This window comes from Phytophthora sojae (assembly GCF_000149755.1).
Source record: "Phytophthora sojae unplaced genomic scaffold PHYSOscaffold_2, whole genome shotgun sequence".
NCBI classification, from domain to species: domain Eukaryota; phylum Oomycota; class Peronosporomycetes; order Peronosporales; family Peronosporaceae; genus Phytophthora; species Phytophthora sojae.
Genome location: NW_009258116.1, coordinates 2533708 through 2550109, shown reverse-complemented (window position 1 = coordinate 2550109; position 16402 = coordinate 2533708). Strand labels below are relative to the sequence as shown.

At 54.5% G+C, this 16402-nt stretch overlaps 9 protein-coding genes across 9 annotated transcripts; 1 reads left to right on the top strand and 8 right to left on the bottom strand.

The window, feature by feature from the left end:
- Positions 1-476: 476 nt before the first annotated feature.
- PHYSODRAFT_481002 (hypothetical protein) lies at positions 477-986 on the bottom strand (the record flags this gene model as incomplete). Its single annotated transcript, XM_009520512.1, has 2 exons — positions 477-740; positions 846-986. The coding sequence occupies 2 exons, from the start codon at positions 984-986 to the stop codon at positions 477-479; spliced, it is 405 nt and encodes a 134-aa protein (XP_009518807.1).
- A 293-nt stretch (positions 987-1279) lies between these two features.
- Positions 1280-1741, bottom strand: PHYSODRAFT_481325 (hypothetical protein; the record flags this gene model as incomplete). The annotated part of the gene is made up of 1 exon (XM_009520511.1): positions 1280-1741. One exon carries the CDS (start codon positions 1739-1741, stop codon positions 1280-1282), a length of 462 nt encoding a protein of 153 aa, XP_009518806.1.
- A 104-nt stretch (positions 1742-1845) lies between these two features.
- Positions 1846-2100, bottom strand: PHYSODRAFT_481393 (hypothetical protein; the record flags this gene model as incomplete). Its single annotated transcript, XM_009520510.1, has 1 exon — positions 1846-2100. One exon carries the CDS (start codon positions 2098-2100, stop codon positions 1846-1848), a length of 255 nt encoding a protein of 84 aa, XP_009518805.1.
- Positions 2101-3113: 1013 nt separating this feature from the next.
- PHYSODRAFT_483955 (hypothetical protein) lies at positions 3114-4076 on the bottom strand (the record flags this gene model as incomplete). The annotated part of the gene is made up of 1 exon (XM_009520509.1): positions 3114-4076. One exon carries the CDS (start codon positions 4074-4076, stop codon positions 3114-3116), a length of 963 nt encoding a protein of 320 aa, XP_009518804.1.
- A 1456-nt stretch (positions 4077-5532) lies between these two features.
- On the top strand, positions 5533-7327 carry PHYSODRAFT_324715 (hypothetical protein; the record flags this gene model as incomplete). The annotated part of the gene is made up of 5 exons (XM_009520508.1): positions 5533-5583; positions 6330-6461; positions 6532-6690; positions 6766-6979; positions 7059-7327. 5 exons carry the CDS (start codon positions 5533-5535, stop codon positions 7325-7327), a joined length of 825 nt encoding a protein of 274 aa, XP_009518803.1.
- Positions 7328-7820: 493 nt separating this feature from the next.
- On the bottom strand, positions 7821-9161 carry PHYSODRAFT_255056 (hypothetical protein; the record flags this gene model as incomplete). The annotated part of the gene is made up of 5 exons (XM_009520507.1): positions 7821-8059; positions 8383-8415; positions 8508-8581; positions 8624-8715; positions 8790-9161. The coding sequence occupies 5 exons, from the start codon at positions 9159-9161 to the stop codon at positions 7821-7823; spliced, it is 810 nt and encodes a 269-aa protein (XP_009518802.1).
- A 1785-nt stretch (positions 9162-10946) lies between these two features.
- Positions 10947-11906, bottom strand: PHYSODRAFT_485360 (hypothetical protein; the record flags this gene model as incomplete). The annotated part of the gene is made up of 1 exon (XM_009520506.1): positions 10947-11906. The coding sequence occupies one exon, from the start codon at positions 11904-11906 to the stop codon at positions 10947-10949; it is 960 nt and encodes a 319-aa protein (XP_009518801.1).
- Positions 11907-11975: 69 nt separating this feature from the next.
- On the bottom strand, positions 11976-12248 carry PHYSODRAFT_372777 (hypothetical protein; the record flags this gene model as incomplete). Its single annotated transcript, XM_009520505.1, has 1 exon — positions 11976-12248. A coding segment is annotated over one exon (273 nt), but the record flags the coding sequence as incomplete, so codon positions are not given.
- Positions 12249-13666: 1418 nt separating this feature from the next.
- Positions 13667-15532, bottom strand: PHYSODRAFT_482163 (hypothetical protein; the record flags this gene model as incomplete). The annotated part of the gene is made up of 4 exons (XM_009520504.1): positions 13667-13844; positions 13920-14599; positions 14654-14973; positions 15055-15532. The coding sequence occupies 4 exons, from the start codon at positions 15530-15532 to the stop codon at positions 13667-13669; spliced, it is 1656 nt and encodes a 551-aa protein (XP_009518799.1).
- Positions 15533-16402: the final 870 nt, after the last annotated feature.

Genomic DNA, 16402 nt, shown 5'->3' with positions numbered 1-16402 from the left:
GTTCTCACGCTCTAGTCTGTACACCCCATGCTTCAAGGGGTAGGTACCCTTGCGGAGTTGATGCTTCAGCCCACTCTATTTTTAGAATCATTTTCCGACAAATGGATCCATTCCAAATGCTGGTGACGAGCGTCGCTGCGAGCCTCGCAGTGCGAGTGCGGGCGCCATGGTTGCGAACGCCATGTCGGAAGAGTACAACTAAGCCTTGGCAGGTCGCGCGCGCTGCTAGTCTCTTGTTGGCAGCATCAGACGCCCCATTCCATTGGCGAATATCGCAAGAGCTCTTGACGGTAGAGTGCTAGGCGAAGCTCAGAGCATTATATAGTACAGTAGCTTCAGACCCTCCGATAATACCGTCTCAAATTTACGGACGTAGGCTCTACAAATAAATTACTGCGTCAAATGCTTGCATCCTTAACAATAAGTTATTGTTTGTCAGCGGTCAATACTGGTAAAATACCAGCTTTCCAAACCGTTTATTGCGAAGTCGACTTAACTTCCTTCACTACCGTGTTGGCGCCCCAAAAGCGCCTATTCTCCTTCAAAAAGAGAACTGCCTCGAGGTTCACTGGCAGCATCCCGTGGCGATGGTGCGAGAGCGTATGCTTAGCGCGACTGAAGAACCTCTCCACGCAGTTCGAGGTTGGCGGGACGAACTTGACGGCGGGGAATGTCGCCTGCTGCTTGTGCTCGATCTTCCGCTTTTTCATCACGCGGTCCGCAAAGCCCATCTTCGCTGTCTGCGAGTCCTCCGGCTGGCTGGCATCGATACGAACTGCAAACGGCTCAAGCAGCTTGCGCTGCTTCGCAGTGATCTCTTCGGCCCCGGTGCGCAATGCAGCGACGCATGCGGCTTCGAACTCGGGGTTCTTGACAATATCCGCGTCTGCGTCGAGGTAGTTAGAGACCGTAGGGTAGATGGCGATCAGTTCGTCGAAGATATCGCAAACGTCCAAGAGCGTTACGCCGTTCTGGTGCTGCAGCATATTGGACGCACTCTCAAAATCTTTGAGCTGCTCCAGTAGAGCCTCTAGCTCCTTCATCTCGCGACGCGTCGGCAGCAGCTCAGACAGATCGTCGTCAGCCTCCAGAAACTTTTTCTGCTCGAAGAACCGAGACACCATCTTGAAGGTTGACGACCAGCGTGTCTCCTGGCGTAAGGCAGGTCGAAGGTTGGTGTACTTCCTGCAAAAATAAAGTACAGAAATTTTAGCGGAAAATAAAATACCAAAAACAGAGGAAAATAAAATACTGAAAACAGCGAAAACATAAGCAAAACTTACCGAAGCCTCGCAGCAGCATTCAGTGTGCGCAACTTACGCATCAACATTTGGAGTTTTTCCAGCTCCTTCTCATGTTTTCCCATGAACGCAGTCACTGCCAGATTAAGGCGATGACTGGCGCATCCGACTAGCGGAACACCAAGCAATGTCGACACCTTGCCGTCGGTCGAGCAGTTGTCACCGACCACGTAGATGATGTCGTTAGTCGTGCGATTGAAAAAGCCGAGAACGGTCGACAAAAACGCGACATGGCTCTCCGCCGTATGGTCTTCGACCTCATCGTCAACAATAGGGGCCATGGCGAGCAGCACAGTCTCGGCTCGGTTGTCGTGCAGCAAGACGGCGAAGACGCCGACGTACTGCTCCGACTTGAAGGTGCACCCGTCAAAGACGATGCCAAACTTGGCAGGAAGAGCTTCGGTCACGTCTTTCTCTACCTCTCCGCAGACGAGGCGCATGTACTTCAAGAATGTCTCCGTGCAAATGGAGGGGATCGCCATGTACTTGCGCACCGTCGCATTCTCAGGAAACGAGAAGGGGAGGTTGCACTCGACCATCAGGTCTACACCGTTTGGCTTTTGGAGTCCACGAAGATCGTCAGCGCTCCTGAGCGAGCGCTTGCGGCCATGGTGGTGGCGTAGTCGGGGTGCTCCTTGCGGACATGGTTGAGTAGGTTGCTGTAGCCCGTCCCCCGGGCCTGCTTGCGCACGGTGCCACATTGACAGCGGAAATAATCGGTGGGCTGGCTGGCCTCGTCCACGACGACCTTGAAGAAGTAGGTGCAGATGCTCTTGCTGGAGAACTTGATGAGCGACATAGTAGAGTTGGTAGTGGTGATTGGTCTTGGGCTTCTTGGTAAGTTTAGAAGTGTACTCTGCAAAACGCGAGCCGTGGCAGCCCCCGGGAACAGTGTGGGCGCTAGCTAGAGCTCGTGGACACCGCGTCCACCACCAGTCAATCGAAGCGATGTGTAATTACGCAGGTTGCAATAGAACCCCATGGGGTATAAAAGTATTTACAACAACATTTGTAATAAAATAACTGTATTGTTTTAGAAAGGAGTAAAAATAAGTTATTGCCATGAAACAATACCGTAAAAATTGCAATACAGTTATTTATTCGGAAGCTACTGTAGCTTCCAGGAACGCATCCGTATCCAGCACAAAATGCGGGTGCGCTCACTTGGTAGGATTCAGTCCACAGTGTCTTCCGCACCAGACTCAACATGCGGCTAGTACTGCTGGTGATGCCGGCGCGGAGGGCGTTCGTGTGGCGCGGCGATGCTGGTGCCACACTAACGCATACGCGCCGGAGCCATAATTTTGAAAAATATATGTCAGTATTCTGAAGTAATGACAGGTATCTCAACATGCGATTCGCATGCTTCAGCATTCTGAGCACTGATTGGCGTAGGATAGGGTGTATTTCTCAAGTGGCGGTATTGGTCTGCATGCGAAATACGGTACATGTAGCCATGAGGGCCTTTACAGTACACTGAAGTGTGTCTGTAGGGTCCACTAACGGCCGGTTTTGCGCATGTAAAATCGTGTTTGTCGCACCTTCGTCCTGTACAGCAGACCGTTGCCATGGCCTCAAGACTTTGAAAGCTCACCAAAAGATCAACAAAAGCGTGAAAATGCGGCGACACTCAATTGAAAAATGAAGCATCCATTTTCAACAACATGTACAGTGTTTGCTGTTAGGTGCCAATTGAGCGTGTTGCGCTCTCTCAGCACGTACGACACGCAGGCACGACCTCTATCTTCGAGGTCGATCTATCGCCCGAACGAATACTCACGTATATAGCTTGTCACTCCTTCCTCTCGGAGTCTAGTGGCGGCGGCGACGGCCGTTGCACTTGCTGCTCGGGGCCGGCGTCATCTCGGGCGTGCTGGCCGACGGCGGCTGCTCCCACGTGGTCGGCGACTCCGGGGTCGGCGTGGTCTGTGTCTGCGAGTTGTCGCCAGTCGACGGAGAGTCACCCGTCGATGGGGAGTCGCCGCTGGACGGCGTTTCCGAGTCTCCATTGTCCTTGCTGGCCGGCGAGTCCGAGTCACCCTTGTCCTTGGACGCAGGCGAGTCTGACTCGCCAGTGGAAGGGGAAGTCTGTGAGACGTTCGAGCCGTCGTCGGTGGACGGAGACGTCTGCGAAGTGTTCGAGCCATCGCCAGTCGACGGCGTGGTCTGCGAGGCGCCTCCGCCGGCCGGGCCGGTCAGAGGGATGCAGTTCTTGTAAGCCTGCCACACCGTCTTGCCGTCGAGACGCTGCAGCGCCAGCCAGTAGAAGCGCAGCATGCAGCCGCCCGAGGCGCACGAAGAGTAGTCCACGGGCTTGAACACGGCGATCGTCTCCTGGGTGCCATCACCGTAGGCGCTCTGGCAGTCGTCGTTCTGCAGCACCATCTTGTCGTCCAGCCAGATCTCACAAGGTCCAGCGTGCACAATGCCTCGGGAAAAGGTGGCCGTGCCGTCGGTAGGAGGAGCCACAGGCTTTCCCTTGGGGTCCGTGAAGCCGCAGTCCTCGCCGTACACGGGGTTTCCGTCCATCAGACTGCGAACATCCTTATAGTTGTTCGCGGCCGACAGCTCCTTGAACGTGGCCAGGAGACCTTCGTCGCCCTTGGACTCGTCCCAGCCACCCTTCCACTGGGGCTCGATCTCGACCACCCAGTCATTCGTCTTCTTGTCCTTCCACGAAGGCTCAGGCTTGGCGATGTAGCCGTGGGCCTGCACGTAGTCGATAGTCGTGGCAACGGCCGCCACCATGGCGAGAATGGACGTCGAGGACACCATACTGAAGTTTGTGCTCTGTTCTGTAGCAGTCGGAAGGTGCTGAAGATGCTGCTGCAAATTGAGGAATGAATTCGGATTTCTACGAGCGGGGCAACATCGGCCACGACGACCCGATACCAGGTTTACGTCCTAATACCTAGCAGATTGACAGATTGTATTTAGTCTGGTACAGTTTATTAAGTTAGTCTCCGGCCATTTGATCAGGAGGAAGGTGCAGTTCTTACAAGATTTTACGCATTCGAACAGCGGGTTGGATGAGGCACCTTTCGCTTACAAAATCCAAGTATTTCCTAATTTTCCGGCGGGTGGCTCTGTACAAATGCGTCGAAGTGTCTCCACCGCTACAAACTCACTGCCCGCTCCAACTGCGTTGGTCGCTCAGCTAACATACCACCAGCCGGAGATTTGATGGTCGCAGATGTCGGGTGTCTTCAATTTGAAGGCATCAACTAGGCACGTGGAGTGGAGACCGTCTGCAAGCACCTCCAGAAATCCGTCGGTATTTCTTCGCGTATAAATGCAGCTACAAACCTGTGCATGTATTATACGTATGCATATACATGTACCGCGTGCTTGGCAGTCGCCACTGCATGTAGAGAGCCTCGAACGCTCGACAACACCGTCCAATCCCATTATTGATCGCAGTCACTGAGAGAGGAAAGGTAGTCTATTTAACGTTAGTTATTAGCTTCCTTGTATAATCTCAGTCGGTTTATTAGCGCCATCTCCTTTTGGTGGAGCCATGGTGCCGGAGGACAGTCACTGAGAGCCATACGCTCAAGAGCGGTTATCGGTGGATCGTGGGGTTGTGTGGGACTGCAAGTCGACAAGTCTCCGCTGGGCCGGCACACGCTCACATCTTCACATCTTCCATGGACCCGGCTGGATTCCGCGCGTTGCGACCGTCTTGCCCGTGATTTTACATCAAGGTATGCACTGGGTGCCGCCCATTGCTGGCTGCTCCTCCGAGGTTTACACGGAATTCTGGCTTGCAGCCGACCCCATCTGAGGATCCCGCGCTGAATGTATGGAAGTGGCCGCTGGCGTGTCCCCACAACAGTCCTCGTCCGTCCAACTTGGTCACCAAGACCTAACTTAGTCAGTCAACTACAAGGTCGGTAGGTGTAAAAGCGAAGCGCGCGCGTGCCTTTCCAGCTCAGGTCCTCTCCATCGCCGCACGCGTCGACCGAAGGTCGATGGTAGTCGCGTTGTGCTGGGGGCCCCAGCCTGGGGCAGCGCTGGACTCGAACGATGGCCTTGTTGCGCAGCCTTCTGGGCAGTCGTCAGCCAAGCCTCAAGTCGCGCGTGATGGAGCTGCTGTCAGCGTCGCGATGTCCCACCTGGCATCATAGCGCAGTCCTGAGTCACCCAGGCTGGGTGGCCTGTATAGAGTTGCTCTCCGTTAGCAGCTGCACCTTCACCTTGCTGCCTCGAAACCCTCTGCGTTCAGTCGAGCATGTCGGATGTCTTCGGCTTCCCCACACCGCACCACAGCACTCGTGCACATGTACGCATGGCTTGAGGAACTCTCGTTCTCCCTCCTCCGCGGGGCCGTTAGCCTCTCTGCTCGAAGTCAAAAGTCTGAATGGACTCTCTGTTGCTGAGCTGTCCCCGCGGGATCAGCAGCAGCGTTACGTTTCAATTGTTGACAGAGCAGAGGAAAAGCAACACAAACTTTTTTTCGGGGTGGCCAAGCAGGCTTCGGCATTCCGTACTGCACACACTGTAAGCGGAAGTTTGAATTTGGCATCACAAGACTGAGTTAATACATGGGGCAGAACTTGTTTGCAAGCCCTTAGGCCAGTTGTCTTCGGCGTGCTGCAGTGCACTTCATGTGGGATGCACGTTTTGCGTTAGATTTGCTACGTTATCGCGCGTCATAATCAGCTGGCGCCACGCGACGAGGATGTAAACTGGGAAATGGGTCCCGTGTATTGTGAACTTCAAGCAACATAGCCAAAGCACAAGATGCTCCCGGGGCTAAAACCTTTCCACAGCGATGAAAATTTTCTTTCTAAGCAAGATAAATTATCTTCTTCGATGTCCAGGTAGTGCAAAAAACTTATAAGTTATCACAAGTCAGCTATAACGATCAACGTTTTGAGATGGGAGTCCTGAACCGTGCTTTTACGACGAAATGAAATTTCCCGCCTTGAACGTTTCCCAGCGAATGCCCCCGCTCACTCTGGCATTGTTGTTTTTCCCGGTTCAGCCAACAAAGCAACAACTGAACCGACCCATGGTGTCGACCAGTTCGCTCTCGCTGCCACTGCTGTGGCGGTGGCCGGTTGTCTTACTACCGTCCAAGGCCACGGCTACATGTTGGTGCCCGAGGCGGTCCCGTTGTCCGACCACAAGAAGGACAACATGATCTCATCGTGGATCGTCCAGATCGAGCCCCAGTTCGACGCCGACTGGAACTGACGACACGGAGCTCATCGCTCTGTATGCCGAGAAGGCGAAGGCGGAGGGATACGAGAACAACATCCGGAAGCTGCTGGATGGCGACACAAAGTTGTACGGCGCTGACTGCGGCTACAGCGACCCGAATGCTAGCCCCAAGGACCCATCGACGGATGGCACCGCCACCTTCTCGCGCGGCATAGCCCACCACGTAAGAATGAAGATGAACTAACCGTGATCGACATGACCAGGCCTTCCTAACTTGTATATGTTTATATCTGGACAGGGCCCATGCGAGATTTGGCTGGACGATAAGATGATCCTGCACGATGACGACTGCGAGGAGACGTTTGGCACGTCCGACTACGAGAAAATTAAAACGGTGTTCAAGCCGATCGACTACTCGTCCTGCTCGGCCAATGGGTGCATGTTGCACTTCTACTGGCTGGCATTCCAGGGCCGCACGACCGGCAACAGCAAATATGTCTGGCAGATTTACAGTGCGTACCCTTTGCTTTACCCCCAACGTTTCCGGCTAAAACTCCATTAACAGACTATGCTGTGTTTTGTGCTGTACAGAGTGCTATGTGGCGCTGACGGGGCCTGCTGCCGGTCAAGTCAGCACAGCTTCAAACTCCACCCAGACGACGGAGGGGTCTTCAGCCGACGCTCCTGCTACGAATGCGCCAGCCAGCGGAGACGCGACTACCCAAGCCTCGTCATCGGATGGTGGTGGCGCGACTCCAACCCCGGTGGCCGCGACCAACGCGCAGGCCCCTGTCGCGCCCTCGACGACGGAAAAAAGCAACGCTCCCAAGAGGAACCGCGGGAAAATCACAGCCCTGTAGCATTAGCGCTTAGCCGAGAGGAGTAAGACGTGTGTGGCGTGAGTTCATCGGAGATAGCTCTACATTTTTTTTATTTGTAGAGTGCTTGGTACCTACGAATACATCTCCAGTCACTGTGACCAAAATCATTCCTTTGCTTGTATCGCAAAGGACACACCTCTGCTACGCTCTGTAGTACAGAGACTGTATTACCGGGTTTGATCGGATAAGCTTACGACATGATCACCGCCAACGGCGTGTTCCTAAGATAAGGTCCCTAACTACACATCACTAAAAACAATTGGTCATGTAGCGAGACCAAAAGGTCAGGAAGCACTGGTAACAAAATAGTCTTAGCATCAACGATGACCTCTTTTGAACACTACTTTTCTTGACATCGATTGACAACTTGCTGACGTCGTCTTTTTTTGTTGGCGTGAAAGCGACCGAAACATCGATGCTGTCAGCATCAGAGTGAGCTGCACTCACAAATGTTTCAGCGGTATCAGGAGCTTCAGAACGAGAAGGAGGGGGCTGTCGTCCCCGTCAACATTTGCGCCTCTCCTCCAGTCTCCGGCGCGTTCGTGGCTTGGTTCCCACTGTTGAAGGAATAACTGTTCGGAGTGTTCGTAGCCGTCCACACTGGGTTTTGCGTTTCCTGGTTCTGAGTGAAAGGAGCAACCGTCGCCTGGACAGTCTCGGGTGCTGGCGCGTTGGTCCACACTGGCGAGTTGGTGACCGTGGCCGTTTGTCCTGCCGGGTTCGGGGGTACAGTATTCGGCATGTTGTCGCTGGTTGATGGTACGTCGGCGGCATAGTTGCCATGGGAGCTGACGTCTCTTGCCCATTGGTATTCGTGTCGGTGGCCAGTGGGGTCTGAGTCGCTTGGGTTACGGGCGCGTTGGCATTCGACGATTCGGTCATCGGTGTTTGTTGCACTTGAGTGCCTGGGGAGGGGGTACTTGGGGATCCTGCCATCGGGGTCTCCGTCGGGGTAACGTTATTAGTCGAAGGGGTCTCGGACGTTTGAGCGGTAGAGTTACTCGACGTGCTCGTGGAGGCCGTGCTGGCCTTACCCGCACCAGGCCCGGTCAGAGGGATGCAGTTCTCTGAATAAGTTCAACACAAAATCAAAGCAACAAGTAAGTACCTGTGTCACCACAAAAGCGAACAGTCCACTCCATACGACGTCATCACGTACTGTAGATCTGCCAAACGTATTTGCCGCTCGTGCTGCCCTGGAACGCGAGCCAGTAGAAGCGGAACATGCACCCGCTCGATGAGCAGGACGATTAGTCGATCGGCTTGAACACCGACTTGATGCTCATGTAGTCCTCAACGCTGAAGGCCTTAGCACAGTCGTCGTTATGCAGCACCATCGTGTCATCCAGCCAGATTTCGCATGGACCCTACGAACAACAAAACGTAGCACATTGTTAGTTGTGTTTGTGTCATTTTGTCGAGAAGGAGCATCAAATCGTACGTGGTGAGCAAGTCCACGCTCAAAAGTGGCCGTGCCATCCGTCGGCGGGTCCTTGGGCTTAGCGTCCGGGTTGGAGAAGCCACAGTCGGCTCCGTACAAGTTCGTGTCGCTGTCCAGCAACTTGCGGATGTTGTTGGCGTATCCGGCCTCCTTGGCCTTCTCGACGTACAGCGCGATGAGTTCTGTGTCGTCAGCGACGAATTCCCAGTTGGCGTTGAACTGCGGGGAGATCTGCACGATCCACGCTCCTGTCGCTGTGCCTTTAAACTCGGTCAAGGGGATGAGCATGTAACCGTGGGCTTGGACTTGAGTCGTAAGGCACCCAACCACCGCTACAGCAGTAGCCGAGATAAAGGACGCGACTGACACCATCGTCGACCGATTGAGGTGCAAGGGAGCCTGCAAGTTGAGAAATGCCGTCCCAAGGATCGTGTTGCCACCGAAACGATCTGAGACGGCGACACAAAAATGTAAAAGCGATGGGAGACACCCTTGGCCGCTTCAATTAACTCGTCTCGCGAGAATATCGCCACTTGTGATCGCGTGGACTGGTCTTATGCTTTGCTTTCTTTACGGTTTGATATAATGAGTAGAAGCAGGTTACAGGATAGTCGATGAGGCAGTAACACTTACGCCGTCTCTACGATGTAAAGTGCTGCGTTCAAACAGGTACCGTATTAACCCTTAATGGGGGACTTCAGAAAATCACGCAAATCGCAAATTCGACAAACGCAAATCCTGTAGCAAAATGCGCCGATGCGCTCGCAAAAACAGTCGCAATTTGCGGAGACGATTTTGGAGTCTCTGCAAATTGCGAGTGATTTTGCGAATGCTATTCCATGCACTTACCATCGTTTTCATACATTGTAATGCATATCACTGGATTGCTCGTTATCGCTACTGTGTTTTCCGCTAAGCCCTGGAGTTGCAATCCTCTCCATAGACTATTTGTCGCCGCCTAAACTTGCCTACTCTGTGGTTGCATTTTACTGGTGATTTTGGCGCTCACAATCCCAACGCAAATCTAGGTGTAGGTGAACGCAAAATCGCTCTCAAATTGCGACGAAATGTGCTTTGCGTGATTTTCTGAAGGCCCCGAATGGGCTCACCTCACTTCACAAACTGTGATCACGTGCGTACCGTAACGCAATTCTAGATGTCTAGCAGATCTCATGCTTGATCATACTGGCAGTATGATACTGCATCTACTGTGGTACCCTCGATTACATGTATCGTGCTGTCGTTGGAATGTTTGGAATTTGCCAAGCCTCGTAGTCTTTATTACAGCATTGCAGTATTTATTAATAAGAGTGGATCTTGAGTCAAGATTCTTGACCGAAGAGAGGGAACGCTACAGTAACAAGGAATTAATAAATATGTGTGATTTCTAATAAACATTGAGTTTGGACAAGTGCATTTTAACCCGCCAGCCACAAGACGTCGACGAAGGAAAAGCGGGCTACTGAGCGGGCAATGGATCGTGTATTGTACCGTACTAGCACATAATATGTGTATATTATACGAAAGAAAAGAAGGCAAATCAAGACACTTGCTATTCTAGTTGTTGTGCTTCAAATAACTAGGTGTGATGCACAACATCGCCACGATTCAATGTAGCCGCGAGATCAGTGAGATGTGCCAGTCGATTCGGTCTATTTGAGTTGAATCGATGTATTGTGCCTTTCACGTATTTTGGCGGGTGAGCTGTTAAATCAGGCGGAATTAGATCCATAAAAGGACGAGCAACGCTTATTTAGTGTTAATTCCGCCTATGATTGTGAGTGCTTCCCCTAACCCACGCGATCAGCATTTGCGAGCTAATCGACGGAGATACGAGCAGAATAGCATGGATTGGCGGGTAGCAAACCGTCTAACTCAGGCTGGGCTAGCATATTCCGCCTTAACTCGGCCTCACCATCGCCGCTCTTAATTCGACCGCGGTGGGACGACCCGGAATTAACATGGGAATTAGCTAACTCAGGGCATAATTAGAGCCGAGAAGGGATTAGAATTATGCCAGAATTATCATGGCAGAATAAGTGAAAGGCACAATATTTCTACGTAGTATCAGGAGAATAGATTTGTGCTTCATACCAAGCGACTGGAGATCGCGCTATCCGATATCATATACGTCAAACAATGGCTCAGCATCGAGTCTTACATGGAGTGCATCTTGACCTTGAAGAGGAAGGCCGCAACGAGGAAGCCCAAGAAGCTCATTGCCCCGCCCAGAAACACTGGCAGCTTGTAGCCCAGCGACGTCTGCACCACGGCCGTGCCGATAGCGAAGTTGAGCAGTTGACCAAAGCAGTTGGCCGAGTTGAGAGCCCCCACATACATTCCGATGTCCACATCGCTGCGGCCGCCGAAGACGTGGATTATGGTGGGCACCATGAGCGCGAACGCGGTGCCCTGTGCCACGGACAGAATGGCCACGACGAAGAGGTCGAAGCCCACGCTGGAGCAAAAGGCCATGGCCATGAGCAGCGCCTGGGCCAGCATCGAGCCGGACAGCACAACGCGCGCGCCGAACTGGCGGACCAAGAACGGCAGCACCCACGAGTAGACGTAGCCCACGGTGTTGAAGAGCAGGTCGCCGAGGCCGCTGGCCTTGCTCACGCCGTGGTTGTACGCGATCTGCTCGGCCGAGCACGGGTTGCACGAGTCGGCGTTGTCGGCCGAGCCTCCGTAGACCACGAGGCCGAAAAACTGGCCCTTGTTGCCGTTGTAGGCCGAGTAGCCGTACAGCACGAAGAACATGATGGCCGCGTACACTGTGAGCATGGGGGGCATGGTCCGGATGCCCTTGAAGATCGTCACAAAAGAGTCCTGGATGCTTCGACACGCGCTGACGTTATCCGTCTTCTCCAGCGGCGTCTCCTTGCCGAATATAACGGCGACTGTCACGCTGATGAACATGACGACGCAGAGCAGCCCCATGAACCAGTGCAGCGTCAAGTAGGCCGCGCCCCAGATCTGGATGTACACGGCCGGGATGATGGCGCCCATTGTGGCCCAGCCGAGTCCGAGCGCCGCGCCCAGCGTCTGTCGGTCGCCGGCAAAGTCAGCCACCAGGAGCATCGTAGGCGTCTGGCTGCACGTCACGGTGATGTCCATCCAGAGGTAGAAGATGAGCGTGAAGACGGCCGTCCACGTCCGGTCCGTCTTCTGGCCGGCCAGGCCAGAGCCCACGTCGCCCAGCGCCTCGCCGATCTCGCTCGTGTAGCCCATGAGGATCCAGCAGATGATGCTGAGCACGCCCATAACGACGAGAATGGGCCGGCGCCGGCCGAAGTGCGACGTGCTGCGGTCGCTAAGCACTCCGATCACGGGGCCAAAGATGATGCCCACCACTGGGCCGATGACACTCGTGAGCTGCACGGCGTAGTTGGGCAGCATCGTGCTCAGGTACGGGCCGAGCGCCGCCCACTGCGCGGCCCAGGCCATGTTGACAGCCATGCGAGGCATGGACACGGCCAGCAGGACCCAGAACGAGGCTCCTTGGGGCTCCTTGAACTCGCCAGCCTCCAGGTCCGGGCGCTTGGCAGTGGTGCTGCTGTTGCGCAGGACGGGCGACATGAGGTTATCGTAGTCGGCCCCCGCCCCGGGCGCGTGCGATGCCGCCTCCTTGAGCAGCAGGTTGGACATGATGACAGCGAACTTGGGCGGTCGCGGCACAGCGCAAAAAGAGGAATGGCCGACCGGTCTCTCCTCGGAGGAACAGAGGCGTGTGGCCACAGTGGGATCGCTAATGCGGCGCTATTAGGCGACCTGCACCGACGCGTTGAGGCTGTTAAAAAGCCCCCAGAGTGGGTGGAAGCGGAGGTTGAAGCAGCTCCGACGCCACTGGATAGAGATCATTGCGCTAGCGGAGACCCTCTCCTATTGCGCTTGGCTAGTCGTCCCTAAAGTGGACTTGTCAACAAGTTGAAGTTGGCCGTTACAGGTCCCACTCTTGTCCCCATACAAAAATCAAGTGTTTGGCTAGTCATCGGTGATGAGCACTGGACCAAGTCCATCTTCGCTTCAACCGCTTATGTCTGCCGTTAGAGCGGCCGGCACAATCCGTAGCCGATACAGACTCACACCCTCCCGACACCAGTGGGCCCCACTGTGGGGAGGCACCAGCGATCCAGACGCGGCCGGCACTGCAATTTGAAGTGCTGGCATTGCCACGGAGCTGCCATTTCGTTGAGAACAACTAGCGAAGTGCTCGAGGTATGGCATTGGGTCTTGCTATCCAGGACACCAGCCTCTGTTTTAAGAGGTCTTCGCTGCCCACGCACAATCTCGTTTAACAGCAACTGTTGTACAGCGCTTATGCTTGCCGCTAAACCTGCAAGCAACATCAGTCGATCTGATATCGTTACCGCCGGAAACTTGGAGCCTCATCCAATCCAAGTGTGTAGACTTGGATTGCTTGTGGAGGTACATGTATGTACACCTGCGCTGCACGCAGCGCACGACACAGGACTCTCCTACCTTTTCAAGTTGAGTCCGTAAATTCCGGTGCACCATGCTTCAGGTTCCGAAGAACTACACCTTCAACGATGGGCTGGACGAGTAGTGCGGGCGTCATTCTTGATTCTACTGAGGTTTACGCTCGTTATTGTGAAACAAGCAACATCAGTTGGCAAGCAGCGTCTACGAAATCGCACAGTGGTGTTGCCACCAAAAGTATACATTTAAAACCCAAGCGACACAGGCAAAGACGCGGTTGAATATTGGCACGATCGCTGTAGTTGCAGTTCTCAGGAGATGGTTCAACGCTATCGGTCCAATTCACATCGTGGCGGGTAATCGATTGCGCGCGCAGAGGTCGAGCACAACTCGGCAGCGTCAAGTGCACAGGTACAAGTAAGCTCGGCCAGCTTGCATCACTTCGTTTCAGCTGTTGTCGTAGCTGATCCCTCACCAGCTTTCGACGCACCTGCAGTCGTATTTGTCTGCTCACTGATCCTGGCTTTGGCGGCAGTCGCGGCCACCGCAGCAGCGTGCGCAAGCAGGGCAGCGGTAGGGCCTGAACTCTTCGTGACCATAGGGATCTTTGTCGAACTCGAGCCAGCAGCCGCTGCTCCAGCAGAATTTGTTGTCGCTGGTTTGGTACTCGCAGCTTGAGTTAATGAAGACACCGATGTCGTTCCAACCGCCGGCGCTGGTGCCAGTGTTGATATCGGTTTGGTGTTGTTCGCCCCCATTGCCTTCTGCCAAATGCGCACGCGCACCACTTCTCGGTTGAACCGCTCGACGTCCTGCGCAGCCAGCACTTGGCACTGCCGCCGAACCTCCGGCGAGGCCTCTCCGAAGCGACGCTGGATGTCTGCAGTCGAGAGTTCGAACTTACTTCCGGGCGTTGTCTTTGCCTGTTCTTCTCGAAGTCGGAGCTCAAAGAACTCGAGCTGGGAGCGAGCACGTTGCGCGGCAGGAGGAGGCGTTGACGACGGCGTGAATGTCCGTGGTGGCGTCGACACCGGAGGCGTGGCCACCTTCGGTTTCTTGGCCCCCGTGGCACTTACTGCCGACGCTTGCTGCTTCCGCTTGAGATCTGCTGCCCCTGCAGCACTCGTTCCAGCCGCCGCCTGAGAATAAACTGACTGTGTCAACGGCGGAGTTGCCTTCCGGCGGAGGAATCTGGAGGCCACAAATGTCAGTGGCAAAGCATCTTTCGGAGCGAAGGGACGGTACCATCCGTCCGGCGCCCCCGTAGGCAGCGAGTACGTCGGATACAGCCGAAGCGACGACGCGCTCTCCAGTTCATCACCTGCTTCCGGCGCATCCTCCTGGTCTTTTCCTGCTGCTGACGAGTCCGTCTTGTCCTTTTGTGTGCATTCACTCTGTGGCGATGGGGTTTCACCCTTCGGAACCTGTTCATCTCGATCTTCAGTGGTGGAATCTGTTGCCGGAACCTGTTCGTCCTCCTTCGACTCGGCTGTCGCCCCAACTTCGTCACTTTTCTTCTTCTCTGCTGCTTTTGCCGCCAGCTCTGCGTTGATCTGCTTCGGGGGTTTGTGGAAATCCTCCTCGTCCGAGTCTGGCAGCAGCTCGTTATCCTCCTGCTCCGCCCCCAGCACCGGAACTTGACCGTAAGCCAGGAACTTCCACAGTAACTGACACTCTCTCGGCGTCACCCGGAGCTTGTGCGTCGTCTCCATCTTCTTGGCCACAGGCTCCCATCTAATGTACGCTGCAACATGGTGGGCAACATGAGCATAACCCTCTTAGTTTACTTTTCAACGGTATCCCCGTACAGTAAGTAGGTAACTACCTGGCGACTTGCGCTCGTCCAGCACCGTCGGAGCCAGCGTCTGCCGCTTCAACTGGCCCAGAATCACCTCGCACAGCAGCGCGCAGTCGTGGCTCGAGTACCTGCCCAGCACCTTGCCGTCGTCGAGTACCCCAGTACCCGACTGTACCCCATGAGGTACACTTGACGTCGTGCCGGTGTGCGCCGCCGCCCGCAGCCGCCGCCGCTGGCCATTGGGCCCCACGGCGTCGACCGCGACAGACACGAGCTCCTTGGACGGCGCGGGCGAGCTCAGCGTACCCCGCACAGGCGACGAGTTACGTGTAGACGCGGGGGTGGATGCTGGCGACGATGAGTGGGTTACGCGGCGCCGTTGCGAGCGACGCGCGGCGCTGGTACCGACAGCGGAGAGCGAGGAAGACGCAGCAGAGGCCGCGGCCTTGGCGCTCGGCTGGTGCTCGCGCTTGGAGCGGCGCAGTGCCGGCTCGGAGGACTCCATCGCGACCGGGGTACGTTGGAAAGTGGATGACAATGTAACCAGTGTAACCTGCTGTTGTAATTGGGGGCCTGTATTTGGGTGCATTTACTGAACGTTCTAATATCGGGAATAAATTTAGAGTTTCTAAAAATGAAATCACACCAGTTTCCGTGAATGTATGCAGTTCCTTGACTGAGCCAGAAGCGACTTCTTGCCATCCTTGCCCAACTTGGCGAATTGGGCAACTTGGTGGGGTCTGAGCTTTCAGTTTCTGGGCATGTCGAACTTGACCACTCGTAGTTTTCATCTCTCTTCGTCGTCTTCACCGCTACAAGCAACTATCTGAGGGTCCCTGAAAGAAGAACGTTTGCGGTTAACTTCGTCTTCGTCCGCAGCTGTCCGCCTCAGCTTCTCCGTTCGCCGAAGCAGCGACCACGAGCAAGCATATAAGAACCAGTAACGCGCATTCTTGAAACGGATTATTCTTTCCTTTGGTAGCACGTGAAGAATGTGAAGTATTTGGAGGACTGAGCGCTCGAGGCACCGGCTGTCAACGTCTTCAGCATCACATTAAAAGCAATGCGCTAGACAATTCGCTAGGGAATTCCTGGCTGCAAATTGTTGCAGTATCATGTTTTTTGTAGCTTCTGCGCTAACTTCTGGGAAATGCCGCTCATACTGGTTGGAATATAATAACCTGGATTTATTTCATGCGAGCCTGCGCAGCTATCCATGCCAACCTGCAGAAAGACTTGGTGCCAAACGCCTTTATTGCACTCGATGGCCATTTCTAGCTTCCTGTAGGGGGTGGAGCTCTGCGTACCATCAACTTCAACACCTGGGAATACCTCCGGCTAAGTACGAAATTGTGTGTTGTCAGTTGGCCAATCA